Source organism: Alosa pseudoharengus, unplaced genomic scaffold (assembly GCF_046254945.1).
Source record: "Alosa pseudoharengus isolate Yale_2024_CS ecotype anadromous, Long Island Sound unplaced genomic scaffold, YU_APseudo_1.1 YU_APseudo_1.1_scf_14, whole genome shotgun sequence".
In the NCBI taxonomy this organism is placed as follows: domain Eukaryota; kingdom Metazoa; phylum Chordata; class Actinopteri; order Clupeiformes; family Clupeidae; genus Alosa; species Alosa pseudoharengus.
In genome coordinates, this window is record NW_027468609.1 from 24005787 (window position 1) to 24030644 (window position 24858).

The window sequence follows — 24858 nt, forward strand, 5'->3', positions numbered from 1 at the left end:
CTTCCTCAACAACTGTCGGGCTAGACGGAACGTGGGCCGTAGTCCTATGTCAAGCATTCGCGCAAGACCTGTGCGCACATCCATCAACCCTGAAAGAAGGGAAAGTCCATCCTGTCTCGTAGGTAATCTTTCAGCAGTGTGCACCCTCATGAAGAGATTGACTGTAATGAGAAAATGATCTTTGCCCACTTTGGCATATTGATATTGTCAGTCAGCTAGCTAAATTTGAAAACCCCGCGAGCTGTGTGTTTGAAGGGCGGTCTGCGCCGCAGTAGGGGAGAACCAGACTGAAACACTTTTTAATTAAACGTAATTTACAAAGACATCGTAAAACACTGAAAGCTAATATTTTGTCACAAGCAACCTACATCTGTCCTCTGTCAAATACAGTTGCATTTTCAGGTCTGAACAAAACCATTCAGGAGTTATTTAAGGAGAAATCGAACGTGCGTTTTGTTTCATTCGTCCTGGCCGGGATAAATGAAACGACATGGGGGACGAAATAAACATACAGCTTAAACTTCCCACAACTTAAATATTTGACAACATCATGAATGGTACTTAATATGTGTTATTTTAGATAAATTACTGCTGGGCTTTACTGTCTGCTATGAATATCTAACAACTAATTGCCGTCATTGTGAAGCGCATATCTCGCGGTTATGGAAATACCATGCACTATGCCATTTATAGCTAGAATGCATGTTTCGATACATAAGGTGACGTGAGCTGAGAGTGTCTGTTGTGAGTTTAGGGGGCACGTCAGCCAGAGGGTGTGTGAGTGAGTGAGTGAGTGAGAGACTGCTGCCTGCTGAGGGTCGCTGGAAGAAGGGTCTGAAGTGCCTATGTGTTTCGGCTACAAAAACCCGCCGAACTGATCCGAAACCAGCCCAATTTTTATACACCCGCCCAAACCCATTTTTGCCCGCAAAATAGATTGCAAAACCGCCCAATCTGGCAACCCGACGAAGCATGAAACCTACGTACAGTACTCAAGTATAGGCTACATTAGCTGGTTTTAGTCCGATTATTTCACCTCACCCCTTACTCACTCACTAAACGAAGCTTTCTGTTTAGCGAGAATCCCTAGCATATGCCTTTGAATAGAAAGCGAAAATAATATATTCTCCATTGCTATTCTCTTAACGTAAAAAAGCATGTAGACGACCTACTAATAACCTTAGCAGTGCATAAGGGCTGTTACGAAACGGGGAGTGGCTCCAGGGCTACTACATATGTTGACGTACTTTGCAAGCAATATAAGCTTGGGAGTCTGTGCAACATTCGGTAAGTGTAGCTCTAAGTCTTCGTATTTACGCGTACAGTAGGACATGTTCAGTGCTGGCTGGACAGTCGCAATTTGGCTGTTTGTCCACGCTTTAAACCAATAACAAACTGGATTTTTGAGGACCTGACTGTTAAGATTGGTAGTCATTTTCTGATATATCCTAATCCCTGCATCTTAAAACGAATTGAAGTGACTAATTATTTACCTTTTTAAAAATCACTTGTTTGTGAGCAGCTATCTGACAGTGCTGGTTGTATTGGATAGCCTAGTTGCCTAGCAGCAAATATGGTAGCCTACTATTACGCAACGTTCATATTCTGAATTGAGCAACTTTTTGCCACGTCTTTTACAGCCGCTTGTCGGCTATAAAAAATGGCAGGGAACTCAGTGTAGTTAACACTTGAATATTCACTTGGATATAGCATTGTGATCAATGTGAAAACATGTTGGACTTTAAATTAGCTTATTCACTGTCTCCCCTAGAGTTAGATATTATGATCCATAGCCTACCATTTTCGTGTCTGTACGAGCAGTAACTCTACATACAGCAAGTCTGAAGCACCCACCGTTAGCATATCTTAGCATAGTTATTGAGGTGGGCAGTTTCAACTAGCCTATAGCACCCAAACTTGCAAAAAGAACTCCCAACATTTTCTCATTTACATGTTATGACATGTATTATCATCTTATCTAACTTAACTTATCTAACTCGGGGAGAGGGCAAATAAGCTAATTTCCCAAAATGTTGGTGTGTTCCTGTATATCTGATCAACCCTAGGGTGTTCAACATAGCATTTTTATCTCTGGCATTAGATACAGACCTGAGGCTTTGTGTGAGTGAAATATTGCTCTCCTGTGTGCACATTCTCTTCGTAAACTTGAATGCAATTTGGTCCATTACTACTTGTAAATTGAGTGCAGATTGTTGCAAGTCACAAAGTGTATTAAGCTAAACCTGTAAAAACCATTTAAAAAGAACCTCAGGAAACATAAACAGCCTATAGGCTACCTATTATAATTTATCATTCTTTAGAAGCTAATCAAGTTTGCTCCAACTGGTATTCCATGATGGAGAAACACCAAAATAACTAGGCCTATGTTCAATTGGTTTTGTAACTTAATATATGTAAAGTTCAATTGGTTTTGTAATTTGTATTAATTAGGCAAAACTAAATAAATTAGCCTTTGTTCCTGAGGGAGAGTAATGTAGCAAGCTATGAGAGAGAGGGGAAAAAAGTCCGCAACACCAGTATATGCTCCCAAGTTATTTATTTACCGTGACGTTTCGGGCCAACTCAAGCCCTTCATCAGACGTAATGTAGCAAGCTACCCATAAGATAATGCAACTTTTTCTACTTCAGCACTTCACTAAATTTGTATAATTACAAACCTCTGCTGGACCTTTTTGTTGCAGGTTTTTTTTTTGGATGATACAGTGTCACTCACAGTAATATGTGCAAATTGCCGATTGACACTCACCACAGCCTTGAAAAATGCTGTCTGGAACATTAGCACACAAACTTAAGCATAAGTAGCATTGGTTGACACAGATGCTGAAGCCTACCCTGGCCCCATCCACCTACCTCCTCCTTCTATCACTTTCTCCTCCTATCACACTTTGACTAGTATACTTATAATGTAGACACTCCTATCCTCTAGTACTAGTATTGACAGATACAGTGGTAATTCCTAGCTAGGTCTCCTCTGCACTATATTATATGTTATTCTATTGCTGTAAGTCAATTTGGATAAAAGCATCTGCCAAATGAACAAATATAAGTGTAAATGTATCTGCAATGCCTGTAAATATATTAAAAACTGCAATTGGAATAATGTGTAAATGTATATAGCATGAATGCTGAATGCATTGTTTTATTTACCTTTATAACTTACTTGTTATTTACTTATTATTTAGGCTACAACTTCATTTATTTTTATTTACATTATTATATCAGTTTGTAAAGGTTAAGTACAGTAGGATGCTCATTCACTACAGTAGGTGCAACACCCAACAGGTAGCCTATACCCAAGGCATTTTTATGTAGAGATTGCATAATATTCATGGGGAGAAAAGACGCATTGTTTGTCTAAAAGAGATTAGTATGGATGTAACGATACACCGTGAATTGGCTAAAAATCGATACACACATGTGAAGATTACAACCGGTTGAGAAAAAAATTAATCGCCATGCAACTATGTTGTCCAAACATAAATAAATAAATAAATAAGAACTTCATAGCTCTTTGATTGTAGAGCTAACATTATGTGCAACTTTACCAAAGACAAAGAGTGAAGGCCTACCTTACACTGCCTCTCCTTGCCCCGTGCACTATTAAGAGTAATATGAAATTTACACTGCAAAGAGTTGTTTTGCCCCTAGAGTTAATTTTCATTAACTTACTATAGTGTTAAACAGAGTAAATATTTTACTCTCTTGGGAGTTAATGTAACTCTGAAAATGTTACTCTGGGAGCAGTGTTGAAATGACACTCTGTGGACTGGGACCATAATGTTATCTGTGGCAGAGTTAAAATCAACACTCTAAAGAGGGTTTTCGCTGCTTCTTCGCCGGCTCTGCCATTATACACAGGTTTGCAACAATCGCTAGCATTTCGTTAGCCTGCCTCTCTGCTGGGGATGCAGGATGTAAACTGATCCTGCTTTTCGCGATGTCTGAGACTTTGTGAGACCTAAGGTCGGCGGGTACGATACACCGAACTTGCAAGCGGGATATTCTTCCTACAGGCAGTAGGGGCGGGCGAGAGAGTCTTCATTCGCCCTGTAATGAGTCATTTAACCATATACCGACTTACGAAGATGATTAATTAACACAAAAACGTTGCCTAGTGTCCCTTTAAAGGTTTACAACGCTTCAGATGTAAAGTTACTCGCTGTTAAAGTGACAGTTTCCGAATGTTCGCTTACCCCCTTGACTGTGATGAGCTAGCCAATTAGGCTACATTGTTTACAATATTTTCAATATTTACAATACAAGGATACAAGGAAGTTTATTGTCAAATGCGGATAGTTACTGGAAGTAGGAAATGCAGTGAAATTATGTCTGGTGTCAGCCTATTTGTGCATTTATGGGGGGGGGGGGGGTAAAAGGTGCAGTAGAATAGGGGTTTAGTAGATTAAGTGGCAAGGGCTGCTTAAGAAAGGTGGGGGAGGGGGCACCAACAAGGAGCACCCAAGAGCAACAGGGGCAAGGAAAAACTCCCTTACCAAGGAAGAAACCTTGGGCAGATCCACGGCTCAAGGGGCTAACCCAACTGCCAGGGATCTTGGTGTGTGTGTTGGGGGGATGACAGGGGAGATGGGATAGTGTGCTGTGTATGTGGGGAGAGGGCAGTGTGCAATATGTGTGTTGGAGAAGCTTCCTCATGAGACAATGTGCTGTGTATTTATGTACACACATAAGTACATAAGTAACACATTCTGTTTGTCTGTTTCATTTGCAGGGTCCTCTGTAGCACTGGATGCATGGATGATGATGGCACGGAGTTCTTTGCCCTCCTCGCTGGACTCCTCGTTGCCGGGGATCAGTCGGTCCGTTCTCACTGGACACATGGAGAAAAAGTACCAGTGCCAGCATTGTAACAACATCCTAAGAAAGCCAGTTCAAGCACAATGCGGCCATCGTTACTGTGTATTTTGCTTCAATCAGCTCACCAGGTACCCAAGGATGTTGCCCAACTCCTCAGTCTGCCCAACCCTTTCCCTTCCTTCTAACTACCTGAGTTATCCCACAATCACTGGGCTTGCTGGAAGTTGCTCCACTGATCCTGTTCATGTAGCTGGCTTCATTTGTTGCTCAGTCACTTCACTACCACCCTTTCACTTACTTTGATGCAGCACTATGTGATGGCTTCGTCTTTTGATCTCCTCAGTAGGATACTGGCCAGGATATATTTCTCTGGTGAGTGTGCTACGCCACAGTTGCACACTTACATTTCCATTTGGCTAAATAGATGGGTGACCTAATCAACTTTTTCTTAGTTTTATCCTTAAAGAATTTTCCTAATTGTAACAAGTAAGCTATTAACTCTGTATGCAACTTACTTCAGTCAATGGACTGGTTCAAGTGTAGTTACCCTATAACCACGCAAGAATTTTCCTAATTGTAACAAGTAAGCTATCAACTGTGTATACAACTTACTTCAGTCATTGGACTGGTTCAAGGGTAGTTACCCTATAACCGAGCAAGGCCTTGCTTTGAAACACTAGATAATTGTTTTGCTTTGTTAATAAAGTATATAATGCATTATTTAAATCCTGCACTGTATCAGAAGTCAGATGGAAATCTTGGCAGATGTGAAATGTAAGGTTGAACCCCTCACCTGCCCTTCACGCTCACTTATCCTAATCAAGACCCAGGGTGTATTTAAAGTATGAGGAAGTTCTGTTGCATAGAAATACAAAAAATAGAGAAATTGTTGTGTAAAATTGTTTTTAAGTCTTTCTGGAAGGATCAGTTGATGAGTACATTTGAAGAGTTGAGATGCAAAACCCTCTAAATCCGTCTGACTACTTTTCTTTTAAATGAGCATTTAAATTCAGGCTCCTATAGGTTTTTGCCTATAAATCGATATTTCAGACCAGGAAGAGAGTGGTATTTAGTGGGTTTAGAAGTTAAATTATTTGATTAGCGTATACTATGTGTGGAGAGCATCCCCTCACCATCATTTGGTCTTGTATACTTACTGGGAATGACAAAAGAAAGGGCAGCTTCAGAAGGTGGTGTTTCGTGTCCACATATTCGTATTCTAGCTCACGATTTTGGTTTCTTGGTTGTAGCCATGTTTTCCGAGGTCCAGGTAGCTTTTGGTCGAGGGCATTTTAGGACTTTAGGTGCTCAGAAATGATCATACCAGTGTTAAAGCAGCACTACCAGTGTTAAAGCAGTACTACGGAGTCCAAAACTAGCGACCTAGCTTTCTAAAAGGCATACAGAACCTTTCAAACACCCCTAGAAAATGTGAAATTGCATATAGCACCACCAGCTGGATCAAATGTGTAAGTGCCATAATAGATGTCCAAAATGCAATACGAATTATGCATTCAATGAGAATACGATTATCGTTTCAATCCGTCAAAACTGATAGTGGTTAATTTTTTTTATTTTTTTCTGGCTCAACCATTCAGAGATTCATAAAAAGTGTTGTGCTGAAGCCCAAGTGAAAATGTGAGGTAGCATACAGCCACCATCAACAGGTAGGAAGATTTCGGTACCGTACCGGCTGTTCAATCTGCAATCGGACTTTCCGGCTGACTGTGCCCAAGTAGTGAGTTCCAGGGGATGGCATATCACACCATAGCCTTCACCAATGCTGTAGTCTCTGATCTCCTAGGAAAATGAGAACTGGTATGGGAGATAGAAACTGTCAAGATGATAAGATCTGGTTGAGGGACAAGGCTTCTCAGAAAAGCTATCCCTTATGACCATGTGCCACCTTGTGTTGGTTCCCAGTGGTAGACCCTTTATTTATTTTCTTCAAATCGTTGTATCAGGAGTGTTTTTGCACAACCCTTAGCTTGCTGGTGTGGTGCAGAATGACTCATACCGGTGGTTTCGCAGTCCGTGACACTGGCGTTTGGATAGTTGCCAATCTGATAAAAGCTTGAATGGGCTGTCTTCCTTGTGGTCTAAGGAAAACTATATTTGCATTCTTCAGATGTGGACTAAGCCCTGTTTGTATCAAAGAGTTGGCCCTGTGAATGCAGCTGTAAATGTTGAATGATAATGAGTATTGCTGAGCCCATGAGTTAATCTCATGATGCCTATTACATATGCATAACAGTTCGATGGTGATGTAAACGGTAGCATCCACACAGCTCACTGAAGCATGGGTGAAGGAAGAACCTGTTATATTTTGAACTGATTCAGACTCGCAGGCTTACTGAGACTTTTACTTACACCAACATTGCCATATACCGGGTTCCTGGAGTACATGTACAAATTTACTTTTCTAAAATGTAATGGGTTCTTCTTTGGGCCATGCTACACTTTTCCACTAAGTTTCTTAAGAATTGGGACTGTAGGCTTTGCATAATCTTGCTAACAAACCAACCAAAAATGGACAGATGTGAAAACATTACCTCCTTGGTGGAGGATCTGTTAAAGGTACACTATGCAGGTTTAGGTATTTTTGGTGACTGTAGAGCTCCCTCTAGAGTCGTAATATATATTTTACTATGCTGTTGTAAATAGCAAACTTATTGTGACTTATCCCCCCTGTACACAATGGAAATGCTTTTGTTGTGGAGGTGAAGGATTAACAACAGGCAAAAACACAGAGCTATATAGTGACAAGGTAATGTTTCACGATTCTCACGAGATTTGTCGGGCAGCCGTTCCTGAAGTTGCATGGCTGGTTTTCTCAGTAGTGATTTGTTACATCGATGCGGTATAGCTATGCTGGTGAATGATTCGCCTATTGCAGGTTCATTACCATCAAATTGGCTTTGTAAAGATGAAAATCTTGCATAGTGTACCTTTTAAAGATCCAAACAGCTTGGCAGAGGTATGCACCATTCTAGCACGCAGGTGTACCACTGAACGTCATTCTTTTTTAGAAATGGGGTTGTAAATGTTCTTGTAAATGGTTGTGTTTGTTCTTGTAATGTTGACACATTTCCTCTATATTTCAGTGAAGCTTCCTCATTACAACTATTTTCAACTCTTGGAATTTCTGTACTGCAAATTGTAGTACTTTTCCTTCTGTGTTGCAAAATTGTGGAATTATTTTAGGGTGTTTTTTGTCGTTTGGGCTTTTTTGGCATGTGTTAATTTGCAAACTGATGTCTTCAAATTAATGGGCCATATTATCATTAGTTTTTTTTACAAAGCTTATTTTTCCATTAAATCACACCTAAAAATTGTTAGTTGACTAGTTCAAGCATAATATATCTGGCCAAGAGAAATGTAGTTTACATTAATTTGGTTGGCCATCTTTGCTGCTCCTAACTGGAAGGCTTTAAAACAGCGACACCATACATGACTATATGTTTTTATGCAGCTCCGGCCCTAAACCCTGTGAAGCATGTCGTGTGGAGGGTATATTTGAAGAGTCTCAGTCCATGCTGAATGGAAAAGAAGTAAGTTTTTATTTTAGCCGTAACAGCAAGAACATCTTGCTGTAGATGGTAGATGTCTCCGATAATGAGATTTCTCTACCCCTCAGCACAAAATCCTATGTGGGGGTGGGGGATTTTCTGCTGTACAGTTTCTTAGACTCAGAACACAGATAAGTTTTATTTACTGTAATCATACCTTTAAGATAATAACACCATTCCTTTGTCTGCAGGCGTTTCCAGACAATGCGGCGCGCCGAGAGATTGATGGTCTTCCAGCAAAGTGCCCAAATGAAGACTGCACATGGGCTGGGACCATGAAAGAGTTTGAGGTGAAGATCATTCTCACATACAATGCTTTGTCATGATTTGTGTGCATCCAGAGATTGCAATGGTGTCCTTGTGTCAGATGAGCGTTTGTGTTCAGTTGTCATATTGGCCAGCCTCACAGCCTTGGGATTTTTTGTCCAACTTCCTTAAGCACATAATGCATGTTAAGCATGATCACAGCTTTGGATCACCTGATCTTCAGAACTGCTGGAAAGTTGTTTAAAATGAGCTAACTGAGCTAAATGTAACGGATGCCAACTAGCTTAGCTGTGCGGGTGGAACGTTGGTAAACCTCACTCCCGACGCCTCAAGAGTGCTGCTGTCATAAAAGCTAGTAGCCTGGGCTTTTAGCTCGAATGTCAGCATGCTCGACTCCCGATCTGAGTGGCTGCTGTTTCGCAGGTTCGAGTCCGGGCGTGTGCAGGGCTGAACCGCGCGGGTTCAACACAATGCAGGTTGTGAAGGAACTACTCATCCTATGAGCTTTTTCAAACTTACACATTACGAACATTTGCAGCCTAACGATAGTTTAACATGCTAAGATTTTAATCTCACACAAGAAGATTCCTTCTAAGAACTTCTTACCATTTCCATTTAGTAAATAAAAAAAACAGTTTTTATCGGACGGCCACACATCAGTTTTGACAGCCTTGGTATCCATCTTGATTCCAGCGAGTACCGAGACGACAGGTGCGGTAACAGTGGCGTAAACCTTTCCATGGCCACAGCGATCTCTACCAATCAAAGGCTCTGCTTTTACTGGCTTTTACATGTTAGGATTTTAGGTAGTTTAGTACTTTTCCGTTAAATCACGAATAAAAACTTTTTTTTCCTCAAAACAAGTGTCGTGGAAAAAGTCCACTTCCGAATCCTGTAGTAGATAGCACTTAGCTATTAGCACTAATTAGCATTAGAACCAAACGTCCGAAAGAGAGTAGGCAGGAGATTTTTGGCAGGACATTCTGAAGCCGCACTTTTACACCTCTGCTATCTCAGTGTTTCTCAAACTTTTTCAGACCAAGGACCACTTAACCAATTTAAAAAAACTCACGGACCACCTAACTAAAAAAAAAAAAGTAGACCTACTTCAACTGTATATTACACAATAGGCCTACTGACTGAACCACCTTGCTAATTGTCACTGCACCTTTCCTCAGAGGATTCATATGATTTCAACCGGAGTAGCTTACATTAGTTCAAGTTGGTTCAATATTGCAAACAACTCATCTATATTATATTTTACCACGTCTGCTCACGGACCACTTGGGATAGCTTGCGGACCACCAGTGGTCCCCGGACCACACTTTGAGAAACACTGTGCTATCTTAATGTATAGATAAGCTAGACCGTTTTCACTTTGAGTATGTAACTTTTAATCTTACTGCTTTATGAATACCGACTGTGACCTTCCTACCAGTTTCGTTCATGTGCATGCACTCACATAACCCACCCACGAAATGTTTGTTGTGAACACCCAAGCATGCAGTTAAGCAGAGCCAGAGGCGTTACGAGAACAGATGTGAAAAAGTTACCATGTAGAAATTTCCATCTCAGATTACAGAATACAGTTGAATCATAGACACTTCTGTTTTCTTAGAACATGTGAGAGGTCAGATCATAAAGTATCCATTTATCCTTCTTGATATGACAAGTATACGATTGAATGATTGAAATTTGTTCATTGTGCATAGGTGCTGCCTTTCTTGGTTAGGGCTCACTTGAAAAAAAAAGACTTCTGTCTCAATGTGACTACTCTGGTTCAATAAAGGATAAATACAATATAAATATATAAAATAAAATAAAATAAAAACAAATTATATTAGCCTAGGTCCATTCCTAAAGGTGGCAGGAAAAGACAGTCTTTTGAACATTGCTAATTTGGCTGCAGCTAGTTTGTCAAGCTGCTGGAACCGTGAGATACGGAGCTAGGCTATTCTATTATCTATACTTTAAGAGAGCAGAGGTGTAAAAGACCGGCTTCAGAATGTCCTGCCAAAAGTCCTGCTACTGCTTGTAAAGCTATGTTACAAGCTGTGTGTGTTCACCACCCCATCTATCACCCACTACAAATGAAATATTTCCCACCAAGTTTGACTTTTTTTTGTGCCTCAACATGTCTAGGGGTGAGGCAAACAGTTGATCGGTTACGTGGATACTGGTTTTCTGGAATGTGGTTTGTAGTTTTTGTGCATGGCTCATGTAGCTACAGGGAGTGGGCTGACCATACCTGCTATATACAGTCATTTATGTTTCACAGTGAAGCATTCAGTTGCATGCCACACACCATACAAAACCTCCCTGTTATTTCCTGTGTAGGCCTGTGGTGTGAGACCTAGAGTGTTTAATCATAAAAGTGCATGAGTCAATCAGCCTACATTAGAGTGTGTTGGGAGAGGCAAAGGGAATGAAGAGGGAGGAAGGGGGAGGGAAAGAAGAGGAGGATTGAATGTGAAAGATCAAATTACACAGTTGAGTCGTTGGGTTTGGAAATCCCCTAAAAGTCCGCCGAAACACACACACACACACACACACAGAGATGTAGCAAGGAAGTAAACAGAGTTGTTATGGTTTGAATTTGCTCAGAGCTCAGGGTTCTGCTGTTTCAGTAGGCTGTGAGCAGAAACAATGCATGCAAAAACAGGAAATGGCTTTCCGTATCCTTCCTCTAACCAGAGGAAAAAAATGTAAACTAAAGAGAATACTTCCACTCCGAAAGCAAAAACGGTATACCACAAGGTCAGGTTGGTCCGACCGGCTGATCATGCAATCTTTTAACTGCCATTCTCAGCAGGATTCAACCAACCACGGCCTCATGCTGTTTCTAGTGTGCACACTTAAAAAGGTTCAAACTGTGTAAATTTTTAACAGTGCGGTTGTTTGACGGTTCTCTGTGACCGTTTAAACTTGCCTAGTCATTAAAAGACTTGGCGCCAGACATTTTGATCTAGAACATTCCCTGCCCACTTAACTATCTACCCAGATAAGCAAATGGAAACTCACAAGCTCAAGGGAGGGAACATAAACCCATTCAGTGGCTCAGTTTGAACTTTATCAAAGCAGTGAAGCTCAAGGGTTATATTACAGCTATAGTCATTGATAGGTTTAGTATACCAGGCTACTAAAGAACAGAGCAAACAAAGTTCATGAATGACATCCATTGCTGTATTCCTGAACCTTTACACAAACATGTGATTGTGAAATGCACATTGCATAAAAAAAGAATTAGGTTGCGCAAAGGGACTGCAATTAAGTTTATTCATGGAATACACAGACTTAACATCGAAGAGTCCTATGCATTTGTATGCAGATTGCTAAAAACATTCCTTCATGCAAGATTGATTCTGACATCTTCAGTGGAAGAAACTGGCAGACCATGCCAAGTTTTTAAACCCTATGTTTTCACAGTCAAGGGAACGAGTGGTACAGTACAAAACAAAGCAGTAACCTTCATTTAGTCATTTGTTCATTCATCAATTCAATACAAGGTTGTTTTAGTATAGCGCATTTACTGCACTGAAATGCATTGTATTTTTTTATACAACAATTAGGTTCTATGGAGCTATTTATTTGTTTCTGATTGGCCGAGAGACGTTCCATGAGTTGGAATATCCCTGGACATTTCAACTCAGACTTTGCACAGCTAATAATAAATAACTCCGCGATACAATGCGAAGATTTGACACAATGTTCTCATCCCAGCTCTCCACTATTTTAAGCAATGTGTTACTCTTTAGCAAACCATAACGAAACAGTGCTTCACCACATCGGATTAAGCCACACAGTCAACTCAATGTAAGTAAGATAAACAAGGATCCTAATTGTTTTTCAGCATTGCCATAATATGATTGTCACTTGGAGGAGACTTGTAGATAACTAACGTTAGCATAGTTAGCTAACCGCTGCTAACGTGCTAGCATCGTGTCAGAAAAACATATGGGGCTGTGCACAGTAGTGTAGTGTAACATTTATTCACCATAAATTGATAAAGTTGAGTGGTTCTGCAATGTAGGCTATGTTTCCGTTTTTTTTGCAGTACCATGTCCCTTACATGACATGGCCCAGTGTCCTTGTAACATGCATGCAGCAAAGCTAGATATGAATGTGATTTCAGCCCGACTTTCAACATTTCTTTCAAGAAGACACGTAAACCACAAAGACCCGTAACGAGGATCTGGAATGTTGGTTACCTAGCAACCAAGACGAAAAGGGAACTATTTTTGATCCATAAGAACGATGTCGAAATTAACATGTTTAAACAATAAGGGTACGTTCAGACTTAGCGTCTTTTTCTGACAAAAGAAGTTATGCAGACCGCTTTTTCAGTTTGAAAAAAAAAAAAATCTGCCAGCGTTCTTGTTCCAAAAAGCAGCCGGAAGCGTCTTTTTGCGATAGACAAAGTGACTAACGTTACGTGTGTATTCCCACGGCTGTTGTTGCCTGCGCCACTCGGCCTCCGGCCTCGTGGCTACGGCCGAACAACACCCGTGGGAATGTCCATGACCAACCCCACTCTCACTCGTGCTATATTGCTTAAATGTGCCATGCAGTAACAGATTTTCAAAAAAGGCATTCAGAACATGTTTAATGATGGTGGAGGTTATTGTCCAATATTTATAATAATACCAGTGGTATTAAATGGTTCCTAGAGTGTTGATGAGCGTACATATTGTGAATGTGGATAATACAGGTTGATTTTCGAATGTTAAAAGTTGCAATTGGTGAATAAACTCTTTTGAGAGGTGGATAAACTCTAATAAGAGGTTTGCGAAGAAAACTACAACTAGGCCTGGCCTGTTCACTGTCAACCAACAAATAAGCACCGTAAGACTACTCATAACACATTCTATTGACGCATTCAAGGCATCATGTTTAATTAGCCTACATGATGACAAATAACAAAATCAAAATGTGCAACAGGCCTATGGGCTCTCACACTAAAAAAACAGTGTGGAGAACAACATTATGAAACCCAAAGAACAAAGAGAACATAGGCTAAAGATTTAAAGGAACCATATGTAAGAAAAATATTTCAATTAATCATAAAATGGCCCTGCTATGTCACTAGACATTAAGAAATCATGTTCATTTCAAATACTTCACTGACAACAGTAGTCCGGCCAGGATATTGTCATTTAAAAAGTGAAGTTGCAGCCCTCAACTGATGATGTTGTGTTTTGTCATGTCATGTTGTGTTTTGGCCTGATGCGCCACCCTCCACCTATCTACTAATCACGAAGTCAGTAGTGTTTCGCCATCAGGGTTGGCAACCTCGAGTCGGGGGGGGGGGGGGGGGGGGATACACCGCTCTTCAGTATTTTGAAAGTGATGCAGTACCAGTTTTGGCCACAATCTTACATATGGTAAGACATTTTCTGACATTGCCCTTTTCATCTTGCGTACCCCCTAGTGGAAGCTTGCGTACCACCGGTGGTACACGTACCACAGTTTTGAAAACCCTGGTTTAGGTACACTATGCAAGATTTTTTACCTTAATATAAACTCTCTGAATTTGATGGTAAACAAACTTGTAATAGGGGAATCGTTCACCTACCATACAGCATAGCTGTACCGAGTTGCTAACGAGAGAACCAAGTTCAAGAATTGCCGACCCGAAGACATCTCTCGACAGTCGTGAAACATTATCTTGTCAGTAGATATAGCTCTTTGGAGATAGTTTTTACCTCTTGTTAGTCATTTGCCTCCACAACAAAAGCATTTCCATTGTGTACAGTGGGAACAAGCCATGAGAAGTAGACAAAGTAAAAAATAATAAATATATTGTGACTCTAGGGACAGCTCTAGAGTCACCAAAAATACCTGAAACTGCATGGTATACCTTTAATAGACAATTACATAGCAGCTGAAGTAGCTGCAGTTAGCTCCTTCATTCCGGTAACCCATAACCGGCACTAAAATTATACTTTGAGGGGGATAAAAGGCCTTCCCTTGGTTTTGTAATAACCACTTAAAAGGTTGCATGGCAGCTGCATTAACCATCCAAAGGGAAAAACCTTACTGCTAAAATTGTCTTTCAAATTCACTGACCATGCCTTATGCCACATAATTCAAATGTATTGTCATTTCTAGTGAAATGTTAAACGAAGGAGTGCTAGGTGAATAAATACACGGCATTTATATAACGACAAGTTGAAACCTATTGTGTGCTCTATGCCATGGTTCAGAGAACTGCTAAAACAGGCTTGTCTGCTTTCGGTTCCCCGCCTAGTTATTTAGAGAATATACAGAACTTGAGTAGAGTCTCACCATTTAGACACCGAAGATGCAAAATTCATCACGTGAATAAGATTAGAAGAACATTCACTATAATACATTCAAAAAGGAAGGACATATCCCTCCACCTTCCTATCATATCCCTCTGTGATCCCTTGGAAACTCCCTGCTTCAGTGCGCAGCCTTACTACACAGTCAAAGGGGATGGTCGTGCTTCTCTGTGGACCAAAAAAAAACTAGGTTCATGAGAAGTACCTTTTAATAGAGCCAGATACCTGGGTCTTTCAAATCATCCAGTAAAAGGAACCAGGAAGTCCTTTTCATTATGATGAGAACCATCCTACCTCTGCTTGCAATGAGACCATTCTACCTAAACACTAAGCCTCCGAAAGCAGATGTAATTTATGACCAGTACTACTGTGCTTGCAAAGAAAAGAAAACCTCCACTGAGTCCACTCTAAATTACTGCCAACATCAGGACACAGTTTGTTATTAAAACTGAAGAAGAATTAAGGGGAAATCCACAAACAAAAAACTAGAGATGTGAAACCCGATGATTTTGTGCACATGAAATTACCTTTTCAAAATGGCATGCATGTGAAATTGTGAATGTGAAACAAATGTTTTGCATATTTGTCTCCAGGGCCAGCATGAAGGCCAGTGTGACTTTGAGCGGATCAGTTGTGAAGCATGCCAGCAATGCATCCTACGCAGCGAGAAAGACCGACACAACGAGAGAGAGTGTGAGGCCAGAACCCTCAACTGCAAATACTGCAAAGTTTCCTTCAACTTTAAAGACATAAAGGTAACTACCCCCCCCCCACACACACACACACACACACACACACAGCCTCTCTTTTTTTGTAAAATAAATAAATCAATCCAGGGTGTGGAGTGGGGCATTTATATGGACATGACCTTAGAGATATTAAAGGAAGTGTGTGAGTACTTTTGCAGAGCAGCTAGCTGGGCAAGGCTGGCTTGGGCAGCCAACTGAATTTCCAAGCTTGAAGTCAACATGGATGGAACATCATAGATCACTTGCCTCTGAGCTAGTTTGGTCAGATCTGTCAGGCTACAGCATTTGTCGGTTTCATGTCAGTTAGCCTCTAAGGGGTTCTGGGAATGATATGAATCAGAATGTGGTGTAAGTGAAATATGGTGAAACGTCTTGTTAGACCTGATTCTCAACTTGTGATTCTCATGTTTCGCCCACAGGCTCATGATGAGATCTGTATAAAGTACCCCATGCAGTGCAAAGAATGTGGAAAGAAAAAAATCCCACGAGAAAAGGTCAGTGTTGGCCTTCACCATACTTTTATGTGGCCTTGCTGACGTGTGTGTGTGTGTGCGTGTGTGTGAAAGATGTGGGTGTACAGAGCAGTGCTTCATTGGGTGTGTGTATTTGCATGTACATATTTATTTTGTGCAAATAAAGGAGGGAGGGAGACGCTGGATAACCGGTTCCTGTAGGTTTGTGTGTTAGTTAACTATTAACAAACCCTCTCCCTTCTAAAACAATATCCAGGAATAGCACTGGCTTATACTTGTAACTGTGTAAATGGAGTACTCTACCTGAGTTTCTCTTCTGTTTTCACAATGACACACTTGATGGATAGCTGCACTTATTGGAATGGATATAATTCCCTCTGGGCTTAGCTTTATCAAGCCCCTAAATACATTTTCACTTTCCCTCACTGTCCATGTCTGTCATAGTGAAACCTATGGCGATTGGGCCCCTTACATTCTCTTTCCTTTCTCTACAGTTTCCAGAACATGTTAAAACGTGTGCCAAGAGCAAGACGGCATGCCAGTTCAACAAAGTTGGCTGCCAAGCAGTGGTGCGTAAATAAAGGGTCTACTTTTTAACCTAACCCTATTGTCCTCAACTAACAATGACTGCCCTATCTATCTGTTAAAGATGATTCACTCTTAGCTGTGGTCAAAGGTTGTCTGTTAATCTATGTTAGACATGCAATGGGCTGTAAGCCATTACAGGGAAGTCCCAAAGTTTATGCATGAGCCAAAGGCAGTTTCAATGGTATTTAGAGCGTCTGTGCTTCCCCTTCCTCCCCCACAGCTGTGTGTTATGTCAAAAGATCCTATTGTGGAACAGAGTGTTCTTTTTTCGGGTTCTAGTTCCGTTTCTTCGAACACAAATTTACCGCTAAATTCCCCCCACTGATACAATATTTGCAAGGTTGTGTGTTTCAAGAGCAAAGTTAGTCTATAGTCTGTTATTTATTTTCTATAGTCTGTACTTTTCTTTTCTTACTCTTCAATGTGATTAATGAACGAGAATTCATTCCAAAAAAGGAATTCATCCGGTTATGATGTAACACCCCTCATACAATATTTTGTGTTATCGAGATTACGGATAAGACCTTGATTTTCTATTTGTTGAGGAAACATACCGTGTCCCTCATGCCCTTGTTCTGACTTGTACTTTGTGAAATACTTGGACCGGTTGAGACTCGAAATGTGACTTAACCGATTCTCTCTTTGGGCTCAATTCCACTCATAGCGATTCTCTGTAGTTGCCTTAGTAGAGCCCTTTTAATGATAAGCTAACAATTAATCTCCCATGAATTGCCGATAGAGCTTCTGTACTTTGTGAGTCATTGCCACAAGCGTGACGCAAGTGTATAACATTTAAAAACTGGGAATTGTGAGTCACTTTGATCCCAGTATTTTGTTCTGTAACTTTGGTCTGGTAGTTTTCCTATTGGTAATTTTTCTTACCGCGTGGTAAGAAAGTTATAACGTACTGAGACGTTGCTGTTATTACATGGAAAGTTCAAATAGCACTGGAGGCTAAACTAGTACGCAAACAAGGTTGAAGCCATGTGTAGAAAAAAGTATTCAAAGCATGCAGAACATTTTAATCAGCCTTAACATTTACCACAGTTAGCTGGTTAGTTAGTGGTTAGCTGACTGTACAACAGTGACTACGTACCTCATGACGATCCTCGCTCTTCACTGTTCTGGACTGAAATGAGTCTCTAGTTTCATTTTCAAATTCGCTTGAGGTTGCTTTTGCAGCAGTGCCCTCTTGTGCATCATGGTTACGCTAACATGATGCACCAGTTGAATACATCCTATGCATGTATTCAACTGGTGTTTTCTATATGTTGCACTTTTTGCAACCAGTTTTGAAATCTAATTAAACAATGACTTTAACTGATTACTTACTTACTTACATAATAATTTAGTTTGTTGAGTGAAAGAGGAAACATGCATAGTGCATCATGAAAATGATCAATATTAAAGGAACCGTATGTAAGAAATGTAATTCAATTAATCATAAAATGGCCCTGATTTGTCACTAGACATTAGGAAATCATACTAATTTCAAATACTTATATCACTGACAATAGTAGTCCGGCCAGGATATCGTCATTTAAAAAAGTGAAGTTGCAGCCCTCAACTGATGTTGATGTTTACATATTTGTGTTTTAGCCTGATCCGCCACCCTCCACCTATCTAGTAATCACAAAGTCAGTAGTGTTTCGGCATCTGGGTTGCCATCTCTGCTCTAGTTACCACATCTGCGGTGTACACCGCTCTACAGTATTTTGAAAGTGATTGTAGTACCAGTTTTGGCCAAAATCCTACATACGGTTCCTTTAAGACTTAAACACTTAAACACTTAAATTCTTTATGCCTATTTGTGGATAGCGTATATCCAAACCTTACATACTCATGTCTGATATCCCATTCAACTGGCTTTGGTTCCCACAGATTGACAATGGGAAGCAGCATGACCACGAGCAGTCCTTCATAATGGATCACCTGCGGCTGGTCCTGACCACTCTGACTGCCCTGACGTCGTTGAACAGTGTGCAGAGTGATGGCGTCGGTGAGTACCAGGAGGACTGCGGTGGGCTGGGCCTGTACCGCGCGCCTGAGGAAGGGGCCGTCGGAGGCGCAGCAGCCGCCATCGCCGGCGGAAAGGCCTCTTGCAGCAACGGGCTCAGTGGACGAGAAGGACGGAGGAGTAGCAACGGCCTGGGTCTTTACCAGGGTGCAGACGAAGGGACGTCAGTGGCCAGTGGAGGGTTGGGGAGAGGAGGGAAGAGCACAGTGGGGCTGGAGCTGAAGGTGACCGCACTGGAGAATATTGTGTGCGTGCTGAACCGAGAGCTGGAGAGAACGTCGCTGACGCAAGAGGCCCATGCACGCCAGCATCGACTCGACCAAGAAAAGATTGACTCCCTTCACAACAAGGTAGAGTCACTGTCTATGCATTTGTGTGGATGGGTTGTGGGTGGTTCATACCATGCCATGTCAGTCGATTAGGGATCTCTATGCTTGCAGTTGTTACAGTGAGGTCCTGAATGATAACTGCAGACATTATAATGTTTAAAGCAGCACTATGTAACTTTTGGTCTAAAACTAGTGATCTAGCTTCATAAAAGGCTTGCAAATGCCACCCAGAACCTTACAGAAGCCTTAACATGCTAACTGTGTCTCCCGGCAATGTAGTCAGCCATGTCATGTTGTGAAAGGTTTTCTTTTATTTTTGTGGTGTGAAAATGCATAGTGCATGTCCTGGATGGCTTCACATGACCATATACCATTGAAAATAAATTTGAAGCCCATGCTAAAACTAGTTTGGCTGATAAGAGCATAGCTCAACAAAAAGGCAAATTGTTGCACTGTGCTGCTTATAGAAACTTGACTTACTTGTTTATGCAGTTCCCTTTATTTTTCCCTCAAACACATCTCTGCTATTCAAATTCAGTTTCTTTATTGTAAGGGTAGAAGAATGTGCATATTTGAGTTAAGAGATGTGACAGTATGCTCTTTCCATCTCGAAGTGCATCTCGTATCCTCTCGTTTTGCTGGTGAGATGACGACATTGGCATGAAACACCGTGGCTGAAGAACAAAGAGGTGGGACATGAGGAGGAGGAGAAGGAGGAAGAGTTTTTTTTCCTTCCATGAGTATGGAAAAAGCGAAAGGATTTCTTGCGATTGAATGCTGGGGATACACTGCAGTCTGACAAACGTAGTTTAGACATAGTGAACGAATCAACAACATACTCATGCCGTTTTATTCAGTGTCAACTGAGATATGGACATTTTTTCTTAACTTCAGCTGATTCAGCTGAAATGAGTTGTCGTAGGCTTACCATGGACACAGAGAGCAAGGCTCACTATGCAACTGTGCAGTACCAACACACCTGTGTTCACCTTGTGACATATTTGGTCATGAAGTTTGAGCCATTTTTGAGCCATTCAGCCTCGTCACTAACAGTGTATCCCCTGCATTTGAAATAAAATCTGAAGTTTTTCACACATGCTTTAAAGTAATTTTCCTTCATCGATGCACAGGTTTAGTGATTTGACATCCATAGGAGAAGTGCCTCTAAAGGCCCACTGCTCCTTTGTGCTTCATACATCCACTTCACTCCATTGGTGACTTAACAGACAGATCTTGTCCTTCATAAGAGTGGTTTTGCCTCCATTTGCCAATGCGTAGAGAAGATTGTTCGGACCAACGTGCACACATGTGATTATATTTTAAACTGAACGATGGATTGATGGTGTATCCTGGAAAGCACCAGACCTTATCCCAATTGAAACTGAGATTGGGTCTGGACAAGGTTCATTCACCTTCCATTTTCAAGGGGCATCACTACCGGACGCTGATCAAAATGTCTCTGCACGCAATTGGATAGACCTAAAACCAATCAGAGCAATGAAGGACAAACCAATGAACAACAAACCAGCATTTTTCAAAAACTGCTTCGATGTCATCATGTTAAGCCAGCTTCAACAGTTGTGATTGGTGCCCGAGTTTTAGGAACATTGGAAATGGAAGTGAATGGCCTCTTTGCCACACGGACCTGCACAGCAAATTCAAATTTGCTAAAGGTTCGTCTGGGTTCGCCCAGGTTATAGATGGTGGGAATGGAGGGATATCTACATTGAACAATTGATTAACTCAAAATGTTTGCTTTGTTTGTGTGTGTGCGTGGGTGTGGGTGTGCACTCTTGAATACACTCCGTGTCTTGTGGTGCTTTGGGGTGGTCCTGTGTGTGTGTGTGTGTGTGTGTGTGTGTTTTGGTGCAGGTTCGTCAGCTGGAACGTCAGCTGACCATGAGGGACCTGAAGTTGTCAGAAACAGAACAGACTCTTCGCGAACTGCAGTACTGCACGTTTGACGGTGTGTTCGTCTGGAAGATTGCAGACTTCAGCCATCGCAGACAAGATGCTCTTGCAGGACGATCTCCAGCACTGTTTTCTCCAGGTGAGGCAACAGTTTCACATACTTTAATGCAAATACAACTTAACATAATGCAAATACATTAATACATATGCAACTGTGCAACATATGGAAAATGTGAGTTTGTTTTTCTTTTGCTTTTCTTTTGCCCAAGAGAGGCATTACAAATTAATGTAATGAAATTACAGAAGACTCCATATTTCTGTTGCCATGGTGCCACTGTCATGACATTATGAACTGATTGTGGGTCTTCCTTTCATCGTCTTCTTCTTCTTCTTCTCTTGTTGTGCAGCATTCTACTCCAGTAAGTACGGCTATAAGATGTGCCTGAGGCTCTACCTGAATGGAGACGGCACAGGTAGAGGAACACACCTGTCTCTGTTCTTCGTGGTGATGCGTGGCAAGTACGATGCCCTCGTCAAGTGGCCGTTCAGTCAGAAGGTTTGTCCAAGTCTACATTGTGTCACTGGTCATGTTGTGTTGCATGTATATTCCTGCAGTACACCCAAAATACAAACAAGATTTTCCTCTTTAAAAACAAACTACGCGATGATACCTTAAACCCATCACAAATCATACATTATTTACTTGCTATGTAAATAATGTATTTTGTGTTACCAACACAACATATAATACATGTGCATATATGGGTGCATTGTAGGTTTTTTCAGTCTGCTGGAATGAAAATGGATCAGCCCTCTGGAAATGCCCTTTACTTGACAAATATTATGATTGTAATTTGATTTGCAATATCATTTTATTAAACCAAAGTCAAGCTTCAGTTCAGTATTCCAAATTTCACTTTAAGTAGGCCCACTTCTGATTAATGTGCATGCCTAGTGCATAAGAAGCACAGCACTTCTGTTAGGTGACCTTCACTGTCTGACATGACTATAAAAGTCATATGTTACAAGATAGAGTTGCAAGTTGCACGATTAATTGCAGCCTTTGTGATTAACTAATTGTATTTATTAAAATTGTTACTAAAATTAAAATAACCATTGTGATGCCCTACCCACTCACTGATGTTCAACTGACCATCTGCTCTTCCTTCTCGTCCTCTCCTCTCCTCCGCCAGGTGACCCTCATGCTCCTGGACCAGAACAACAGGGAGCACATCATTGACGCCTTCCGGCCAGACACCAGCTCCACGTCCTTCCAGCGGCCCATCAGTGAGATGAACATTGCCAGCGGCTGTCCCCTCTTCTGCCCGCTGGCCAAGCTGGCCTCGGCCAAGAACTCGTATGTGAAAGATGACACCATCTTCATCAAAGCCATAGTAGACCTAACAGGTCTTTAGAGACACAATTGCATCATATATTATGGCATTTAATATGTAATATATCTATATATACTTATTATTATTATTATTATTATACATATGACTCTTATTTATATGGATTTGTGTATACATATGTGTATATGTTTATACATACATCTTATGTAAGATCATTAAATAGTGTTGAATGCAGCGAAGCTGCTGCCAATCAATACTAGAATGGGTGAAAAAAAATATTGCTATACAAAGCCATGATGTAATCATTTCTGTGCAGACCAAATTATCACCACCAAGATTCTTAGCTAAGTGAATTAGCTTTCACCCCCATTATATCTGCTATGGAAGCGACAAAAATGAATACTGATTTTGAATCCTATAACATAAAGCATACAAAACAACAGGATATGCTGTCTACTCCCCTGTATCAATCTGCACAGATTGGTGCATCCACATAATTATTATTATTGTTATTATTATTATTATTATTAATATTATTATTATACTATATTATTACAGTATATGGTAGCTCAGTACTTACTTGCTGCCTATATAATCAAATATACATTATAATATTATATCAATTGGAATAAAAATGTTTGATTTATTGAACTATATTGATGAACCAGTGATGCTTGGGCTGTTTCATAAGAGTAGCCAGTGGTTCCCATGAGTGGTCACAAGCTTTTATAGCATAGCAACCACCATGTGACCATTTGATACTACTCACTGAATCAATCCATAATGGGAATTTTATTAATCATACTGGGGCTGTACTGTCTGAGGGCTTATGTCACTGTTTACTGTGTGACTGTGTGAACAGCATTTTGTGAGTTTTTTTTGGGGGAGTGGTGGTAACTTCATTTAAAACAGCTTCATTTTATGTACTTTGTTATGCATTTTATTCTTTTATCTATTTCTTCTTTCTATCGTTAATAACATAATCATGTGATTGCTACACAATGATACCGTATTTGGTTTATGATGTACCCATGCAAAGCACAGTATCAAGGGGCAAATAAGAGAATTATTTGTTGCATAATAACACATAATTTTTGCTTCACTTGATTTTTATCACAGTAATTGCTAGAAGGTAATATACATTTCTGATATGCTATATCATGCATTTGTACTTATACAATGTAATGAAACTAGGCTAATCTACGGTGTACTGTACTGCTTGTCTTTAGTAATAATATACTATGTATTACTGATGTCTGACATTACAAATTTTTTTTTTAAGTATATTTTTTTTGCCCTTTTATGCCTTTAATTGACAGGATAGTAGAGAATGACAGGAAGTGAGTGGGAGAGAGTCGGGGCGGGAATCGAACCCGGGTCGCCGGCGTACGGTGCCCCAGCCAGTTGCACCACGGCTGGGGCCAACATTACAATTTTATAAAAGTCGGATATTTTTGTATTGTAGCCCTAGTTCTGGGTTATACTCACCATAGAGGGTAGCAGTGCATGGGATGGCACAGTGATAGGCACAGAAAACTACAGTATGTGAAAAACCTGAAAACATATGTATGAGTGAGTTTGCATGATTTTATGATGTATTCTAGATGTGACACATTTTCACAGCCTTTGAGAATGTTCACTATGCTATTGTATTGCATCTAAAACTTAGTTGTTGGGGATGTTTATTTCCATCTGCATGTACCTGAGCTTGCAGTGTCGTGCATGTGGTGTGGAATATGCCACCTCTCTATAGAGCTCAACAGGAGAAATTGTATTGAAGTCTTACTTCCGGAATTAGCGGTGGGTGGGACTGTTGAACTCTATATGCTGTGACCTTGGCGAGGTGGAGAGGCTTGAGTGTCTTGGACTCTGAGGGCTACACCGGGTAGGCGTCCCCTAGCAGGTTTAACCATACCGGCCAGGCCTTGGGTCAGGGGCAGGACTAACCACAGCATGTCGGTTATAAAACACTGGATATTATATGTGCACTCCTCATGACTCCAGTAAAAAAGGCTACTTGGAGAAATGGAGATATCAACAGAATCAATATCAATAATATCAAATATGCAATGCATGGGAACACCAGATACAGGAGACAGGAAGGAGAAATGATGGCAGAATGTATCCAACCCTGCGTCCCCTAGCAGGTTTAACCATACCGGGCAGGCCTCGGGTGAGGGGCGGGACTAACCATAGCATGTCAGTTATAAAACACTGGATATTATATGTGCAATATCAATAATCGACAATATCAAAAATGCAATGCATGAGAACACCAGATACAGGAGACAGGAAGGAGAAAAGATGGCAGAATCTAACGGTGCACTCCCACCATGAATGAACCCAGACCAGCTCAGAATTTGTGAACATCTAAAGATGAGAAGTGTATAACATCATACATGATTTACACCTGCATCAATGAAGATTTGAAATAAACACCTCACAACTCTAGGTTTATGGTCCAG

General features: G+C 40.8%; 2 protein-coding genes across 6 annotated transcripts in view; one reads left to right on the forward strand and one right to left on the reverse strand.

Moving 5' to 3' along the window:
* The window catches only part of coq4 (coenzyme Q4 homolog (S. cerevisiae)), a 28540-nt gene extending 10614 nt beyond the window's left edge, over positions 1-17926 (reverse strand). The window contains exon 1 of the mRNA XM_076284289.1: positions 17881-17926. The gene's annotated coding sequence lies outside the window, so the exon portion shown is untranslated. The remainder of the gene's footprint in view (positions 1-17880) is intronic.
* traf2b (Tnf receptor-associated factor 2b) lies at positions 988-24844 on the forward strand. 5 transcript variants are annotated; one of them, XM_076284281.1, is made up of 11 exons: positions 988-1287; positions 4751-4964; positions 8309-8387; positions 8597-8695; positions 15568-15729; positions 16143-16217; positions 16691-16765; positions 18666-19151; positions 21003-21180; positions 21449-21597; positions 22235-24844. In XM_076284281.1, exons 1-11 carry the CDS (start codon positions 1236-1238, stop codon positions 22454-22456), a joined length of 1791 nt encoding a protein of 596 aa, XP_076140396.1. In that variant the 5' UTR covers positions 988-1235; the 3' UTR covers positions 22457-24844. The 5 variants fall into 5 exon arrangements, with proteins under 5 accessions (XP_076140396.1, XP_076140397.1, XP_076140394.1 ...); XM_076284282.1 differs by lacking the exon at positions 988-1287 and adding an exon at positions 1313-1427; XM_076284284.1 differs by lacking the exon at positions 988-1287 and adding an exon at positions 5145-5208 and having other exon boundaries at positions 4886-4964.
* Positions 24845-24858: the final 14 nt, after the last annotated feature.